General features: G+C 45.1%; 1 protein-coding gene and 1 long non-coding RNA gene across 6 annotated transcripts in view; one reads left to right on the top strand and one right to left on the bottom strand.

Moving 5' to 3' along the window:
• The window catches only part of LOC135393985 (uncharacterized), a 416,022-nt gene that overhangs the window by 237,438 nt on the left and 160,265 nt on the right, over positions 1–18,319 (top strand). The gene's annotated exons all lie outside the window — the stretch shown is intronic.
• The window catches only part of LOC135393976 (serine/threonine-protein kinase BRSK2-like), a 131,310-nt gene continuing 116,837 nt past the window's right edge, over positions 3,847–18,319 (bottom strand). The window contains exons 13-18 of the mRNA XM_064624383.1: positions 18,056–18,115; positions 16,292–16,545; positions 15,651–15,699; positions 11,877–12,000; positions 10,811–11,009; positions 3,847–7,582 (exon numbers count right to left, since the gene is read on the bottom strand). Coding sequence (XP_064480453.1) covers positions 7,212–7,582; positions 10,811–11,009; positions 11,877–12,000; positions 15,651–15,699; positions 16,292–16,545; positions 18,056–18,115 — 1,057 coding nt within the window. The 3' untranslated portion in view covers positions 3,847–7,211. The remainder of the gene's footprint in view (positions 7,583–10,810; positions 11,010–11,876; positions 12,001–15,650; positions 15,700–16,291; positions 16,546–18,055; positions 18,116–18,319) is intronic.

The raw sequence follows: 18,319 nt of genomic DNA, 5'->3' as shown, positions 1-18,319 counted from the left end.
AAATGACACACACACACTTTCATCAGTTGTCTTAAACTGATTTTTTTTTTTTTTTTTGATGGCCCTCTGCACTCCTTTAATTCCTCAGCTGTCCTGTGATCCAAGCCTTGTACTGCACGGCATATCAATCAGTAGAGAAGAACGTTTCTCTTTCTCACGTTGAGCTTCTCTCTCTGTACTGCATTTCAAGAGGTATCATTTCTTGAGTGCGCTGCAACCCGAAGCAGTGACGTTACAGAGCGAGAGCATCAGTCATTCCAAGTCTGTCTTCTTTTTATTTTTCCTTTTTTGTAAGCGGGAATAGCAAGTCGGCTTCTGGAGCCAGGCTAACCTTTCCCCTCTTTCTTTCTTTTTTTTTGCAATAAACTTATACCCCCCCCCCCCAAGTCGTCTTTCGGAACCTCTACGAGGGCGCCACCTCTGTTCAACCGGAGATTTTTTTTCTTTTATATATATATATATATTCCGTGTTAGCGCCGCGAAGCAACTGTGGCTATGAGCGGCGTACAGATGTGGACAGATGGAGAGAGGACAGCAGGAAGGAGTGGGGGGACAGGGGAGTTAGTATGCGTCCTGGGCAGACTTCAGGGGGAACTGTGCCGACATTCGTCTGGAAAGCCTTCGGAAAACCCGGGGAAAACCTCAGACAGCACAGCCGGTGGTAGGATTCGAACCCACCACCTCCCAGTCTTCAGCACGACTTTGGCTGCTGTTCAACCGGAGTAACGATGAGGGTTTACTGTGACGTCAGACCAGTATCAGTTCTGATATATGCACGGATGCAAATTCTTCGCAAAACTTTAACCACTTTCTTTCGTATGTGAGAAAAATCAAGAAGTAGGAATGCTGTTTTTTTTTTTTTTTTGGGGGGGGGGGGGCGAGTGTTCTTTGCAAAAACTAAGGTTTTATCTAGTAACAACGCTCTCGTTGAGGCCTATCGCCGGTTAGCTCTGGCTAAAATACCTGGTACTTCCAAGTGCAATGACCAAGTCAATGGTGTGTGATGTTGTGGTTGTTGCCGCTGTAGCGTGTATCTTTGCTGTTGCTATGGCGCTGTCATTGATGTTGCGCACACGTTATCGCTTTTTATAGAATTGTAGCTCCGCGACTACGTTTTGGTGGTGGTGGGTGCTTTGTGTTATGGCACGTTTCTGTTCTTTCTCTCTCTTTATTTATTTATTTATTTTTTTCTTTTTGAGTTGCAGAATTGGTCGGGTGTCGAAATTCAGTTTCTCCATATTTTTTTTTTAAATTTACTTATCAACTTAACTTAATGGCCGCAACAGTGTTTTTGATATTTAGAATGACCTTTCCGTTCCAATGGCGAAGAATAAGATAGATCGAGCTAGAGTCACTAAATAAGCTACGCTTCAGAGTAGCGACACTGAGCCGCCATGTTGTTTCGGATGACCTCCAGCCCCACCTCTATTTTGGCAGTAGAAATAGATGAAGGTGAAGTTCAGCAGTGGAAGAAGACGGCACTTCGAAGAGCGCTAAATGGATGGCGCTGGAGGTCATCCGAAACAACATGGCGGCACAGTGTCGCTACTCTGAAGCGTAGCTTATTTAGTGACTCTAGATCGAGCCTTTGCTATATGATCTTCACATCCTAGTCACAAAAAGTGCTCACGTTATCTCTTCAGCGAAGAAAAGGGGCTGAAACTAAGAAGCTTTGGAATTGGATACCTAACCAGTTCATTGAACTTTGCATGTTGTTTACGTCGATGGTGGCCTTCGTATAGTACGGCAAAAATATGTGGGATGCGTGGTTCGTACTCCACACTGTGCTGAAAAACATCTGGGACCTCAGCACTGTAAAATGATCTGCCTAAGCACGACCAGTGTAGTGAATATCACGTACACAAACGGATGGTCGGAGTTATCTACAAAAAAAAACAAAAAAAAAACATCACGTGTGAACTGTAAATGGGCAACAACATTCAGATGACGAATGTCCTTCTGTCTTCGTTTTCTTGTCACAGCTTGTCATAGCGTGTCTGTCCCGGGGGAGGGTTTCTTGTTTGTCAACATTTGTTTAAAATAGACAGCATTTATCATATATACATGTTTAATAAGAAACACTCGTATACCTAGTATACAATCTTTGGTGCAATGAAAATGTTGCCTGCGCTCCTCCGGTATTGTTATCATCGGCTGTAAGAACACAGAGGAATGATACAGCTCTCGATGCAACCTATTGGGATGCTTCGGAGAGAGAGAGAGGGGAGGGGAGAGTCTTAAAGAGACAGTTAGACATGAGGAGAATGTCGTTTACAATCGCTGCCTCAGTTTAGCTCTAGATTTAGTCTCATATTCACACGGGAATATACTGAGAATGGGCGGAAATAAATCAATATACATGGAAAAACGATCACATAGCGTATGTCTGTGTTTTCTGATAACCAGATTAGATTGCAAATCGTCAACCACATCGCACGAAAGTACCGCTCGGAGAATACTTAACAATAACGCAGTTCCAACGGCCGGAGCTGAAGCACAGCCACCCTAGCGGTTGTTCCGGAAAAATTAAGACTGTCTGGAGGAGAGGGTCTGGGCTACGTCCACATTCTTGTTAGAGGGGAGTCCAGCGTAGTTCAGATGCAGTGGCTCGGAATGCAGCTAAACAAGCCACGACAGGCTTGCCTCTAATAGGAGTGCCCTATGCCAGACACTGTTTCCTTTCAACCATCCAGAGCGCCGCTAGGGTGGCGCTACTGCACTAGTTTTAATGTTAAGGGATGAGCCTCCGACATTACGAACAGATAGTATTCTTCTTCTGGGAGCAGTCCTCATGGTTGGCATGGTATTTAATGGGTTTGGGATGACGTTGTTGAAGGGTTCATATGTGTTATAGGTCGACAGCATGCATGGATGGGAAGAGATCCAACTAGGCTTTTACGTCTGGGGAAAACAACAAGCGTCTCTGAGGCGTCCTCGCGAAACGCCTCAAGGGCGCGTGTTGGCAATATCGACGGCTCTCGTCTTGAGGCTCTTGCCTCAACATTTTGTCACCGGTTCGCTAGATTTTCTCCCTTTCTGCATTACTTTTAAGTATGCTTCAAACGGCACCGTTTAACTCAAAAATTACAACTCAAAGAAGAAAAACTCGGAACTGTTTGGTTGGTTGGTGACGAACTGCTTGCTTTATGACCGATATCACCAATTCCTTGTTTCAACGTAACCTTACACGACGCCAACTGACTCGAACGACATCAAGTTGTATGGGTGAAACTAAAATGAGTAACAGTAAGTGGACTATAAAAGAGGTAGTAAACAAACCCCGTAAGTCCCGGAATGCAATAGCACAACCTTCAAAGTGGCGAGCAACCGAACACGTGCAAATAATGTTAAGTATTATCTTCTTGCTGCAGTACTCTTTCACTGTTTGCGGTAGAAAATTACAAGAATGATATAAATGAAATGAACCATTAGGACTGTATCTTCCGTGTATTCGAAATAAGTCTTCCACTTTTCAGCAGCGTATTTTGCAAATATCCGTAGTTTCAAAGCGGAAGAAACAATCAAGAGGTTTTCCCTCTTAATTGTTTGCAGAAGCAGAACGACATATGATTACAGCTGTAGGAGAGTTACGACAAACAATGGCTTTGCAATTCGGTCATTTAGTACACAATGAGAATGACAGCACTTTCCCAGTGATCCCAATTACGTGCACCTTTTGTACCACGCAACTAGCACTACGATATACGACTGTATATCTGTTACTTCGTCAAGAAATTACAGTTCTGTTATTTGTCCTTCATTCCAAGACCTCGAAAAAGGTTTTAAAGAAGATCACGAAAGGATCGGAAAACTCTGCTTTCAGTCTTTCAGTGGAAAACAGGATACTAGCCATCAGTGGATACTTTATACTTTGTACATAGCTATACAGTCACATATATACACAATGGAACAAAGCGGCAAATACGGATGCTGAAAACTGTACTTGATTCAAAACCGTCGCCAAGCAACAAAGACAAAAGCAAACATGCCTCCAAGCACAGATCACCACCTCCCTCTTGCGGGCATAATCATCAGCGCTTTTCCGTGAGTTTATGTTGCAACATTTCACGTGGAATGTGGGATGTACATATGCATATAGTGAGCCTGCGGTGATACATTTGTGGACAATGAGGATAATATTACGGCTAACGGTTCTTATTGGCGTATCTCACGCAGATATCCGACTTAAGACTGAGCCACCTTGGTTACAAGTCTGTGAGGCGTGTCGCTGTGACAGCATTAGATATGATGCCGGAAATTGCGTAGTGTGGTAGTATATTATCCCGACACAATGGTTGAACGATGGTTACCAGTGATTGACTAATTTTATATGGGAACAAAACATTGGAACAAAAAAAATGCAAGCTTTTTTTTTTCATGTTTCTCACTGTCAAAGCCTCCCGGTTCTCGGTCTGACCATGAACTAGAGGCATTGTCCTGGACCTGCGGGAAGTCACTGTCATCCAGAAAAAAAAAAACACCGGGAAATCCAGGATCAGACATACTAACACTATCGCAGTTCCAAGCTTCATGTTGCTACCACTTTAGCAAATTGCGGATTGGCATGCCCCATAATTTACAAGCGGGTGATTCACTGTTAAGGTATTTCGGGCGACATGGGACACTATACAAGACATCTAGTCCACGCCGTTTAAATGAAGATGAAACAAGTTCGATAGCCACGTGCCGCGTTTGCGCTTTGCCCCGGCAGAGTTCAACAAGAATGTGATGACGTCACCAAGGGCCACGAGAGAAGAGTTTCAGGCCTTACTAGAATTTTGTTGGCCTTCTATCCTTTTTGGAAGAGACCTGCAAGGTTTGTGGCTAGGCCACATAATATAGAGACTTCTTCTTCTTTTCGAGAAGTTTTCAGTAATGTGTACGTTCATAACTTCAGTAATGCGAACTAAACGCAATAGACGACCCCTCTGTTTACAAACATGTGACGTCACGAGAAGTCCGGTTCCAGGTTATATTTTGCTGTGGAGAGCAAGAAGCGGGAAGAACGCGTCGGCGCTGATAAGGGCCCACCAGCATGCCTTGCGCGGCGAGGTTACGTAATCGATGACGTAAGGGGTCGTCTATGTTGTTTTGTGTTCGAGCTGCACTAGAACGAATATGCACTGACGTTGTCTTCACCGGCTGGCCCAATGAAACAACGTATGACGTGACGTAATCGTCCCGTGTTTCACCTTCAGTTGCACAGGGTAGATGGTTTTTCACACAGATATGTGGTTGTTGTACGAATAGGTAGGATGGTGTTCAAGGTGACCGCATTTTGCGTCATGTTTCAGTTTCGATAGGTCTTGCTCGTATGGACGTTTTTCACACTCGCGGTCATATCCTAGCGGCCGTCCAGCGAAACACGATCGCCGCGCTTGGAAGCGCAGCCGGCGCCATATTGGCGCCATCTATTGAATACGCAGGGAACACTCTTCGGCGCCGTCAGGGTTCAGAGCATGCGCAGAAGCGTCATGAAAAAGGTCCATTAAGTCGCACGAGATAGCAGGTTTATAAGAGGTCGTCATGTACAATTTGAACATTTTAACTGACTTCTTTAGCACCACAAGGTTACATTTACAAGCGTTACGGATATTGAAAAGCATGCGTCAAACCTTGCGAAAACGAAGTTTTCTTCTTTTCTTGTTTCATTTTTTCGCGACAATTTTAAACGACCTTCGATTGAACGCTCATCTCATAACGTAAAAAAAGATCCCAGAAAATGTTTGTTGCCATCAAATGCTGGGCAACGTTCAGTGGCTAACGCAAAATGCTCGTGTCAACATGGGGTACATTTATAACAAACATCACTGCCGCGCACATTATAAAGCAACCGACTTTTTTGTTACTGAGATTGCACGAAAAATTGACGTACATTAACAATTTGTTGAGCCTAACTCTCGCTTACAGTATGTGCACATGTTTTGAAGAAAGCACTGTTACTGGATAGTGAAGATGTCAATAGTTATCTGAGGAACACGCAATCAGTTTACAGCCCCCGTTTGCATAGCCTCTGATAGGAGCGCTCATGAAATCGCGTTTGCTGCCACCTGTCGACCAGTTCTCAAACTCTTGTTACTTCTTGAAAGGACACGTATAACGAGCGATATTTTAAAACGTCAGCTTGTACACACACAGTAAACATCTTCGGGCACATGAGTAAGAACATTCTTTTGATAACACTACTTCAAGGAACTTGAACTACAGCAAGGGTAGTGGATTCTTTCCGAAAAGGTTGGGAAGTTTCAGGAAAAAACTGCTCGACAAACTGATACATAGATGGCGCTGCTTGATCCGCTGAAGTACGATAAGATTTGGAATGAGATGAACTTAAGATTTCTCATTTTCTTCTACCGACAAGTGTGGTTCACGTACGTTGTTCTTCTACATTGAAACGTTGATGTGTTGTGCAGTGTTTCACTATCTCGACAGATATTCACCATGCTAAACTTGCGCCAGAACTAAGAACGTGTACATTCGCTATATTTTAAATAGCTGTGGGCTTCAGTCGCATCCACTATATCCCCACGTTTGGCGAACGCAGTAATCACGAAAGAACTGCAGCAAGCACCTGCTGCGAAAGTGTCTGGTTCACGCCTATAAACCGCGCATTGCTGAATCGTATGCAAGGCGTACTACTGGAATGACTTTGTAGGAAAACGGAAACCTTGATTACCTAAGCGGGCTGCTCCCGAAGAGGCGCAGTTTATACACGAGCAAGAAAAAGAACATATCTTTCGTTTCTCTGAAACTCCACTTCTATCTCCTGCACCATCCATTTTAGGATAATAAGAAGGCAGGCAGGCAGGCTCGAGGCCCTTCGCGAGGAGAATAGCCACTATTGTTAAGTCTGGAAAAAAAAAATGAAAAGAAAATTCCAATGTCCTTCTTAAGATGTGACCCATCTGCCAGTTTCACCACACACGCACACACACACACACGCACACACCATCTTTTCTTATCAAGGTATCCACACAGGAGCATTCAGCCGACTAGAAGACATCTGGTGCTAAGAACCAGGATTTGTGGACTTGAACTTCTGAAGACATTTGCGAAGTCCACTCGAAGTGGTCTAACTTCCAAAGCCAGGAATGTACCTCGACAAAGCATTCATCCCATCCGATGGTTGTTCTTGAAATCATCGAAACAACGAGAATAAGCGTTGTATCCACTCTTCACAAACGCAGGAGGCTTAACGGTGTCCCGGAGGGTCAGACCTTGTCCCTGGACCCCTTGAGGTCGTAGCTGAGACGTCGCCCGTTGGCGATAGAAGACGTCGCACCGTCCATGGCACGACGGTGGCAAGCGGCTGCCGCTTTAGCTTCACGTTCAAAGATGTCGCAGGCTGCGTCCTGGTCTGATTTGCAACGAGCCATCGGCACGCCAGTGGCTGCGACCAGGACATGAGTGATGTCATCGCTGACCTGGGTCGGAGAAAGAGATTCGGAACCGCAAGAAGAACTGTCGCTTAGCTCAGACGTCGGCGGTCGTCGGTTGATGCGGGGTGAGTGGCTACCAGGCCGCCGGCCGAGAATCTGGGCTTGGATGTGTTCGCAAATGCGCTTGAACCTCCGGATAGGACCTGAGAAAAGTTGACACAATGGTCAGTGACAGAGTGACTGATGCTTGCCTTGCAGGCAATGCAAGTAAACGAACGGTATTGATAGTGTCTGTAGGAGAGGAAGCTGTTCATCACCGAATTCTTTTTGGTCGAAATAGCGTCTGGATTCGTTCAAAAAAAGTTTCGGGTGAACCACTCTGTGTAGAAGTGCAGAGTTAAACTAAGCTGACCCCTAAGACGATTCCCTGTGCGGAGTTTTAGTTGCGTGCGTGCGTTCTCTAGATAAATGCTTGTAGACAAGGCGAAGAGTTTCGCAGGTCAATGGTAACTATCTTGCAGAAACAGTTACCACGCGTACTCGTTGTAGACACAGTAGGTGAAGGAACTTCGTGAAGAGTTCTGTTTTTCAATGATAAGCCGAGGAGCAGCAAGTAGAACTAATATCGACAAGATGAGGAAAAAGTCATGACGGCGAAAGCCTGAGCTTATGCACAACAAGAGGACGTAACGTAACCCACACGCCGTTGTCATGAGTGTTGTCCACCAGGTTCCCTGCGTGTATGCTATTTTATCTGAGGAGAACGCGCTGGGTTATACATATACATGATTAAAGGGACGGCCTCATCCGGAAACTCATCTACGACACCGATACCACTATGTTCGGCATCGGCCAACAATATACCCGGCAAATTTTTTTTCGTCCGAAAAGTGCTTAGACGTAAAATAAATGAATTTTAAAGATCAGCGCTGCTTCCGTGGCTGTAGAGGTTTCGGCGGCGTGACGTCACTTCCTAAGCGGAGGAGTGAGAGGGCGGCGCTCAGAGTAGGAAAGGCGCAGAGCCATTTATAGGGGGAGTTTGGCCATTCTCTGATCTTTTGCCGCCTCGTGGGTGGAGCCTATTTTGACGTCAGAGTCATCGTTGCGCCGCCCAAAAAGACTGAATCCAAGCAGAATCCGCTTATCAGCCATCTGATGCGCGCCATATTGATGCTGTCCGTCAGCATTGTTGTCACAATGAATGCAATCTACAGGAATAACCGGCTTATGACCCACAGCCGCCTCTGATAAGGGGGGTTTTGTTACCAAACTGAAAGAGTTCAAGGACGAAGGGCTTTCGAAGGACAATGTACGCACGTGTCTTCCCTCCTTGCATGGTAAACAACGATCAGCATCAATATGGCGTCGGCGACTGGATGACAACGGGACAACAATAGAGCACGGCGAGGGAGGTGGCTTAGCCGTGACGTCGCATGACGCGCTTCAAGTGAGGCTCCTCCTAATGGCCAAACTCTCCCTATAAACGGCTCTGGAAAGGCGGCGTCCAGACGCCCCGTAACTCTATAAGACGCCCGCACGGCCACGGCATTCCTTTTCTCAAGGCCGCGCCCTCATTGGTTCTTAGGGAGTGACGTTATCTCGCTTTTCCAGAGAGGGAATTCAAGCGTACTCTCGACATCCGTCGCCTGCTCTTGTCATGCATTCCGTCGAATAACAGTCACTAACTACGGCGCTATTTCGCGTGGGATTTTCGATACCGTGGCCAGTGGCCCAGGAGGCATAAAATGCCACTATAGTTTCGAAATCGACTGGAACGAATGCGACCGTCCCTTGAAGAAACGCGAGGAAGACGCGGGCGCAGACGCGTACGGACTCATGAACGCGCAAACACAACTGAATAAAAATGGAAGGAGACCAAAGCTGCACAACATCGTGGCCCAATATTGGTCCAATATTGGGCCAAGATGTTGTGCTGCTTGGGGAGGAATAAAAAAATTGTTATTGTAGCGTTTCTGTCCCCGTGCGCGTTCAATGTAAAAACTGCCTATGCTCCTCATGTATGCATTTCCCTGATAGATTGAATTATGGCAGTCGTTGGAAAAACCTCACAGCGTAGTAAATGGAACCGCGCACTTCTTGGTTGCCGGTCATGTGCACTAACCACTACGGTACACTGACATGGCTTACCGATGACTTGCCAAGGGGCCTCGTTCAATGAACACGACACCCATTCACTCTCTTCACAGCCTCTCCTACATGGAGAGAGTGAATGAGTGTCGTGTTCGTTGAATGAGGCCCCTTGCCAAGGCACTCTGCGTGCGGGGACACGATGGCAGCTTCAAAAACAATTAAAATGACCGGCAATCGAGTGTGGCGTGGTATGTTCCCTGCCGCAGACTGGCTTTTTCGACGACTGCAATATTTCAATTGTTCATGATCTAGGGCACCTTTATGTTTGTGTTATGTTCGTCTGTTCCCGCCTCAGATCCGTTACTTACCGCGGTGTTCACTAGAGGCCGCTGCCGGGTACTTGTGTGTGCGCTGTTGTATGTATGTATTTATTTATTTGAAAGATACTGCCGGCCATCTCTTGATGGCCATGGCAGATGAGGTGAGTACACTACATACAACACGCGGCTATACACAGTGCAAAATGTCAAGTGTTAAACATCTGAAGTATAGAAAGAAAGTTAGCCTACAAGACCTTGTAAAAACCGGGTTGGTGATGGAATTTGTGCAAGACAAGAGGGCAATTTGTTCCATTCTCGTACAGTACGAGGAAAAAAAAAGAAAATTTAAACGCATCTTTATTGCAACGAAACTCACGGATTAATTTACTATGTTTCAGTCTTGTGGATCGGCTCGAAATGTAAGTTATGTAATCGCAGAACTTGAGCTCATTAGGTCCGCTAGCTATATCGTGCAAAAACATGAGACGCCGAATTTTCCTACGTTGAGGCAAGGTTGGCAAACCAGATGTATGTATGTGTGTTCGTACGAGAAGAAATGTGGAAGAGAATGTGAAAAGAGTGACCGACGTGTCCGGTTAGTTGAATGAGGTCCCCCAGGAATGTCTTTGGAAAGTAGATGCTAGCGTATCGTAATCGGCTGATGGAAATCGAGAGGTGCGTGGCACGATTCACGCCGCTGACTGGTGTTTTCCACGACTGTCGTATTTCAATTGTTTATGTTTGGGGGCACCTTGTGGCTCGTGTTGTGTTCATCTGTTCGTATGTTTGAGCCGCAGAACCGTTCAAAGATGTGTACTTCATGCCACGCTCTTGCTAACGCCGTGAGAGGCGCAAGAATAGCATACGGGACCACAGTAGTAGGCCATTCCTGGAAATTGTAGACAATGAAGAATGGGTGCCGTGTGGAAGAAGGGAAGAAAGTGGAGAGTGGGTGGGTAAGGTTGAGTGCACGAACGGTCTGCCTGCGTAGACTTAGCAGGGCGTTGCTCTGGGGCTCACCTGAAATAAGCGTGAAGCTGATGCAATAGACGGCAGGCTTGTTGTCGAGGGCAGATCCGCCATTGGGGCTCCCATCTCCTACGACGCTGATGTCCACGTGGAAGCGCACGTTACGCTGAAACATGGTCGTGCTCCCGGGACGCTTGTATTCCACCCGAAAGGACATTGGGGAGACAACGCTGTGGCTCAGGTCGGCAATCTATATCGCGTGAGAAAGAAAGAACCAATCAGAAGCTTTCATTGTGGTGGAAGATGCCGCTGCATTACTGTTTTTATTACTGTTATTATCTTATCACGTGTCTTTTCTATTCCGAATTCCGCTGGTCGTTTTGGTGCGCAGTGTACTGTACTGCTGTGGGTTCAGTGTAGAAACGAAGTAAGAACGAACTGAAGAACGAGTGGAACGCACTTTGCACTGAAGCGACCAGTGCAACACGCACACTCAAGCCCGTGCAAGATTTTCTGTGCTGCAACGACCAGTGGAATACGCATTATCTCTTTGGTCATGCGCATGATTATGGGTAGTTAACTGACCTCGAATTCAGATAGAGTACGGTAAGGTCACTAGGACCAAGCACTCACTACGATGCACTACATATCGCAATCCCCTGGGGTATCTGTCGTTTCGCTGACAAAGGTTGCTCGTGTCCTACAAACCTGTTTCGAAAACAGATTTAGTACTTTATGTATTTCCAATGTAATGCTTGGGAAGGGATGTGAAAGTCCCATGTTAGCCCTGCAGACCTTGAGTCAGTCTCACTCAAGCCTTGCCCATGATAGCGGCATCGTCTCTGCAATTTACCTCCATGTTTTTATTTTCATTTTTTGTCTGTTTGCACAGGTCATGCGATGGCCATCCGTCCATTTGCACACGTTGTAGCCGTGACCCGGCGACACCGACTATTAAACTTTTACGGGTCTTCTCAATGTGTTTTTAGGAGCGTTGAAATATGCAGAGCAAGATCATCCAGGTGCAGTGCAGTACAAAAAATTCGGACTAGAAAGCCAGCACCCCAAACTCCACACACGTCAGACTTGTAGGACGTAATAAGAACTAACAGCTTACCGATAGGAAGGCATGAATGAGGTCAGCTTTCACCGAACTCAGTGGACGGTCTTTGACCAGGATCATATGGCTTTCTTCCCGTTCATTGGCCATCAGTCCTCCAAACCACGAGCGCTTCGAAAGCCTGTGGTACAAGTGTACGTAATTAATACAACACTCTTAATTTTGAATTTCTTACAATCATTGATTCCCTGAAAATAAATAAATGAACACAAAAGCAGATCACGTGGAGCTACAGTTTGCAAAGTCTATTCAGACAACCATAGAGGAACTTCCTGTGGGCGTGAACGCTGTTGAGCCCAATTTACATGGAGTGAGCAAGGACTTGGGCTTGTTGGTAGGACATGGTAAGAGAGCAGTTGCAGTGTAGGAACCCAGACGAGTCCAGGACGAGGTCTAGTCCTGGACTCGTCTGGGTTCCTACACAGCAATTGTTCTCTTACATGAAGTGTATCGGTGAACACGTTATATATAAACAAAATATTGGCGCCTTTTTGGGCATTGCGCAAAACGCGTTTAAACGCGGTACCTTACCACGTGGCCCTATTGGCGGCGAGACCCTAACTAGGGGCGCCACTGTGCCGTCTCTTGGTGGGGATCCCCGTTTCGGTTTCGTTTCTGTTACTTACAGTAAAAACTGTCATATTGGAATAAAAATGCGATTTACTTGGAACACATATGTCGTTTTCTTCATGAATCACCAGGAAATATCAATGCTGGACAGCCCCTAACACGTGCAATGCCTTTATACGCAATGCAATGTGAGAATACTGCCCGGGGACATCCCCACGACAAGGTTCGTTCAGTGAACACCAGGGGGCGACTCCCAAACTTCTCGGCGCGAATAGAGTTAAGGACGGACCTTCCCAGTGGGTGGCCCTATGAAGCTTTCGCTTTAATGCCTAAAAGGTGTCTACTTGCCGATGAATAAGAGGGTAAAAAATGACGCAGATTACTGTTAAACTGCATCAAAATATATTCAGCCCTGTACTGCTACGTCATTATCACAATCAATCATTGTAGACGTACAATACTTATCGTTGTGAGCGATAACCATTGCAACACTAAAGGTACCATGTGGTGTCCTGTGGCACAGAACATTGTGCAAGGTAGACAATGTTGTAGCGGGTACTGTTACTGAATTGTTCATGTGGGTACTCGTGTTCCGCATGCCACTGTAGCTAAGCTTCCCAAGCAGCACAATGTACTGAAAGTTGAGTGCAATAGGGGTGGACGGTATGTGTCTTATCAATGTTCTTTAGTTTCATCAGTCTGTTCAAGGCCTTCCACCTACCCGTCCACCCCTATTGCACTCGACTTTCAGTACATTTTGCTGCTTGGGTTACGTTCTTCTTATCTGTTGCAGTGTAGAATAAAACAGAAGATAGTCAGTGTATAATAGTGCAGTCATCTTTCTTTTTCTGGGAAATCATGCTTCTGAAATCATGGCAGACTTTTTGTGGCCCAACATTGGACGCCTCGTGGACAGCATTGCTAGACCGGGGAAGAAGAATGAAGAAACGCAATGTAATCATTCCTCCTGCCATCAAAAGGGTAGATGAGTAATGACATCCTGTAAACGGGGCATTAGCCTAACATAATATCTTCGTTCGTTTTCTTGATGCTACATTTAACCAGGCACAATGTTCAGACATACTGGCTCTATAATTCACGATCAAACTTTACGTTATCAAGAGCTATCAAAGCCGTTGTTAAAGGGACGGTCTCGTACAGCCGGGGCGATTCCGAAACTTTGCCAAAACTAGCTTCACAAGTACTGTACACATACAACCGTCAAAGTTTCATTCGGAATGACCAAGTCGTATTCGAGGAATTTGTCGAAACGTGCCGTGATAGCAGACGACGAAGCTCGCGCTTCTCTCATGCATACGTCACGTATGACGTCGGCCTGCGGGTATGTTGTCGTTGTCATGGTAATTGTAACTTGCAGAAGCATCTTGAGTTGAGTCATCCTCTTTGCTCTCGAAATGGGGACACTCAGGCATATACCTTCTCGAGCGGAGAATGTAGCCCGAGCATTGACTATGGGGTCCCCTATAATGTGGCGGATATGTGTTTTCGTTCTGCGAGTATTTAACGCGGTTTTTAAATAAACACGCACTTCTTTTCCATGTACGTCGTCAGCGACACTTCATTTCGAAGCATGATCAGTGTGCAACGAGGAGTGCAATGGAAGCGCGCGTAATATATTTTTGGTCGGAGCTGTAATGCGACCGCGCGCGCCTATGGCCAGCGACTTCAGATTTGTGATTGTGGGTGGAGTTGTCCTGCGACTTTTAACTTGTCTCTGAGGATTAACATAGTTGTTCTAAGCCACCATGCTTGCCACTTCTTAGAATGTGCATTATTCACCTGAGAACTGAAAGAAAATGTACGAGAGCTGCCGCGGTGCCCAGTAACTTCTGAAAGTCGTCTGCTCACGCCGATGCACTAGCGCGCGCAAGAGCAGACGATTTCTGTATCCTATAACGGACTTTCCCGCAGGGCGACATGGCCGTTCTTATTGTTGCCAACACAGATCGCGGCATGCTCTGCAATCTTTATACATTTAATTCTGTTATTTAATAACTGTGACGTGTTTTGTCGGGTAAATTATTCCATTTTCAACAAAGGACAATCGAAAAGTACACTTTATGAGAGGGGCAGGGGGTACGAGCCCTTCCCTTTATATCTTTTCAAGAGATATCATCATCATCAGTATCATCATCTGGATGATTTGTGCATGGGCACGCGATATCACACGCACATTCTTTCATTCTTTCCCAAGCAGCACAATGTACTGAAAGTCGAGTGCAATAGGGGTGGACGGGTAGGTGGAAGGCCTTGAACAGACTCGTGAAACTATAGAACATTGATAATACACATACCGTCCACCCCTATTGCACTCGACTTTCAGTACATTGTGCTGCTTGGGTTAACACGGTCTGCTCAGATAAGATCGTGTGCTGTGCTATACCTGTCATTGGTTTTGATGTTGATGAAAAAAAATAATAGGCCCAAGTTTCTATATTCTATAGTATATATATAGTTTCTATATGTTCTGCGAACTGTCAACTTTGGAGCAACATAAGCTTTGACGCGCACTGTACTATCCTTCAGAGTTCGAGGTAACTCCTGTCTTTTGTAGGAGCCACCATCTTCATATTTTTCTTTTTATTTCATCCATCCATCAATCCATCGTTACTGTAACTAAGTTCCTTTTGCGCCGTGGTAACTTTCAGAGGAACTCGTTTCTTTTTCAGGTAACTTTGCCAAAGTAACTTAAGCTGAGTTCCAAGTTAGTTTAATTCGCCTTTCACTCACGTCCACATATTTTCTCGCTTTCTCTCCGGTTCTTTCATGGCATTTTATGCCATAAAACGTGATATTGAAACGTGCCATTGAAATGAAGCTGAACCATTGTGAGCCCACAGGGAGTAAGATGCAAAGCGTTCGATTTGTTAGACCCAAACGGAAACGATCTAAGCGTGTGTCACTCCTTCGCAGGCGACTCAAGGTCTAACTCAACTGCTCACGCGCGCTGCGCCTGTGTAGTGCTATTTTGTGTCCGAAGTAACTTGGAAGTAACTCGTTCCTTTTTTAAGTAGCTCCGTAACTGCAAGTTACATTTCAGGCTGAAGAACTTCGCTATGAACTTAGTTTCATTTTCACATGGCAACTTAACTCGTTACGAGTTCTCTTTGACGGGTAAATTCTCGATCTATGCTATCCATGATACAATACATTCTTGAATCGAAGTAAGAGAATACTTACTCGGGTGATGAATCCGGTGTTAGACTGACTTCGTCGGAAGCAGAAGGCACTGCAACAAAAAGAAAAGCCGGGATATATTGCACTGCTTTCTAGAGCGACTTTTTTTATCAGTTTCCTCCTGTACCCGCCTTTAGGATTAGGTGCTTTTTAGGCGATAAATTGACCAATTTTCATTGTATTGGTTTTTCTCGATAGCTTTTCGAAATGTACCCAGAATGAACGTAACACATTACAAGTTTTCCTGATTAATATTTCAAGAGGTGATATCTGAGTACAGAAAAATAACTAAAATTTGAGAGTCAGATTGCGTATCACACCACTAAATGTCGTAAAAAGGTGGTCATTGGAGGTGATTTAAAAACTATATTATTTCTGTTATATGTTTAAGATAAAAATATACATAAAATATATATTATATATAACAAATATATATATATATATATATATTAATAAAATGCATATTAAAATATAAATACATATGTATATTAAAAAGTATATATAAAATATAAAAATTACATATATTTCTGAAAGATTTTTTCACACCAACATGATGTCCATAAAGCTCGCCGTTCTTTCACTGTACCATAAAATACTCAAGTCTATGATACGATGCTTGTCGGTTGAATATCAAGTCGTTTTACCCTGCAGCTTCCTCCTGTGGAAACGAGGACTTCCTAGAAAGCTATTCTTGATCGTGTGCAGCCGGGACCGCCAGTAAGGTTGATTTAGCGAAGGGGAACCAGGAGGAGTGTTCAGCGGGCTTTCCTCGGGTGTTGTAGCCCCTCTTCCTCCCGACATGCCCCCGGGCTTGGGAGAGTTGAGCGGAGACACGGCAGGGCTCGGGCCGCTGCTGCCCCCGTGCAACCCCCCTGCGCCGCTGCCGCGCCGCACCATACTGAAAAAAGAAAACACAGGGTTTGTAGTGGTTGAGTCGTTGTAGCGACTTACTTGTCTCCATGATGCTACTTGCTTGTTACTTGCTACGTTACTCAAGTAGAGACGTCATCGTGGCACATATGGCTAGCATACATACATATGTCGAGTTAAAAGTCTCTGCGTCAGTCGACATCTTTTTGTGAAAATATGTTATATCAATTTTTGTTAAAAACAATATATTACTCACTGAGCATAAAATTAATATGCATGCACATGCTGTATTAAAGATTCATTGCTGATTACTCATTATTAGACTTGAGAAAGTTCAGTCACTAATTATTGATATTCTTCCTGCATTAGTTTACCCCTGATGAGTTTAAAGCATGAAAGATGCTACCTAGAATGCCTACGAGATACGTTAGGAAAGGAGGTAAAGAGAGAGAGAGAGAGAGTAGAACATTTGACTGAAGGCAACGACCTTTCGAATTATCAACTGTTGACAGGCAATCACGTTGTTACGTTTCACAGTTCTCTTTTTTGCAAGTCAAAACCGAAGTCACTTCGAAGTGGGTGCTGTGCTCATAAGGAATATGCCAACCAGTGCGATCGTCGCAATATCCGAGTCAATCAACTCTGACGCACATAACACACGATAATGTAGACACGTGCTTGGATGCAGCTCTGCCATTTTCGACAAGACAAAGCAATATGCGTCTCTTAAACATTCAATCATTCATTCTGAAGGAATTTAATGACTATACTGAAGCTACAAATGACTCTCTGCAATTACGACTCTCGTAATGTCAGTGAACACTTGTTATGCGTGCATACCATGTGCTTGTGTCTTTGTGCACGTGTGGCCAGACTGTTGACCTCTCGCTATGACTGAATTGCTTTCTACGTGAAGCCAAATCCAGATCACCAACGCAATGACGTAAACGCGCTGCTAACCTTTCTGAACACTGTGGTGGTGGTGGTGGTAGTGAAAATGAAAACGGCTCGTCGTGGTTGGCAACGCTGAAAGCGGGCAGCTTCACGACTAAAACGCAGAAAAAAAAAGAACACTACACTACACTAGAGGTGTAATATGAGCCGCGTTTCCTTCAGGAAGGCGATTAGAGCAGTTGTCCGGCGGCGGCGCTCGGCAGGCGAGCAGGCTGAACAGTGTGGGATTTCGATCGCACTACGAAGCTAATTATTGTGTTTTCCAAAAATTACGGGGTAGAGTATCGCCAATCGTGATGAAACACTCCACTCATCATCGTCCATCCAATGGAATCCAATCCAATCCAATTCATATAAAATGTCGTCGCCGTCGTCATCGTTGTTGTTGTTGTAGGGTCCTTTCGTGTCATCGTTATGTTTGCTGGCACCTCAGTAAGGACACCAGCCTTCTTCCACACACGACTACCTGATACTTTTACAAGGCTGCTATAGGGTGACCAGATAAATCGCCATAGACGGCAACTGACGAGTGCGAACGTTTCCTAAGAAGACGTAAGGAGGTGTCATTTTAAAGAGTGCCTTACCCGTACGGATACCGCCGTGGTGTAATGGGCGATCCGTCGCTCAGCATGTCGAAGGCGTATCTGTAATTGGTTAAAAATCTCTTTTAATACAGAATGCATAGCTATAGCTATGCATGACATCGTAGTAAGTTTTGATATCAGGATATCACTTGACCAAGATGCTTCCGGGTATACCGAATCAAGAAATAACACGAGTATCACACAATTTAAGACAACGAAACAAGTGATGATGTCGCTACCTGTAACGGCAGCGGTTTCCTAGAC

The sequence above is a fragment of the Ornithodoros turicata genome, chromosome 5 (assembly GCF_037126465.1).
Source record: "Ornithodoros turicata isolate Travis chromosome 5, ASM3712646v1, whole genome shotgun sequence".
Taxonomy (NCBI): domain Eukaryota; kingdom Metazoa; phylum Arthropoda; class Arachnida; order Ixodida; family Argasidae; genus Ornithodoros; species Ornithodoros turicata.
This window is presented reverse-complemented; position numbering and strand designations above follow the sequence as displayed.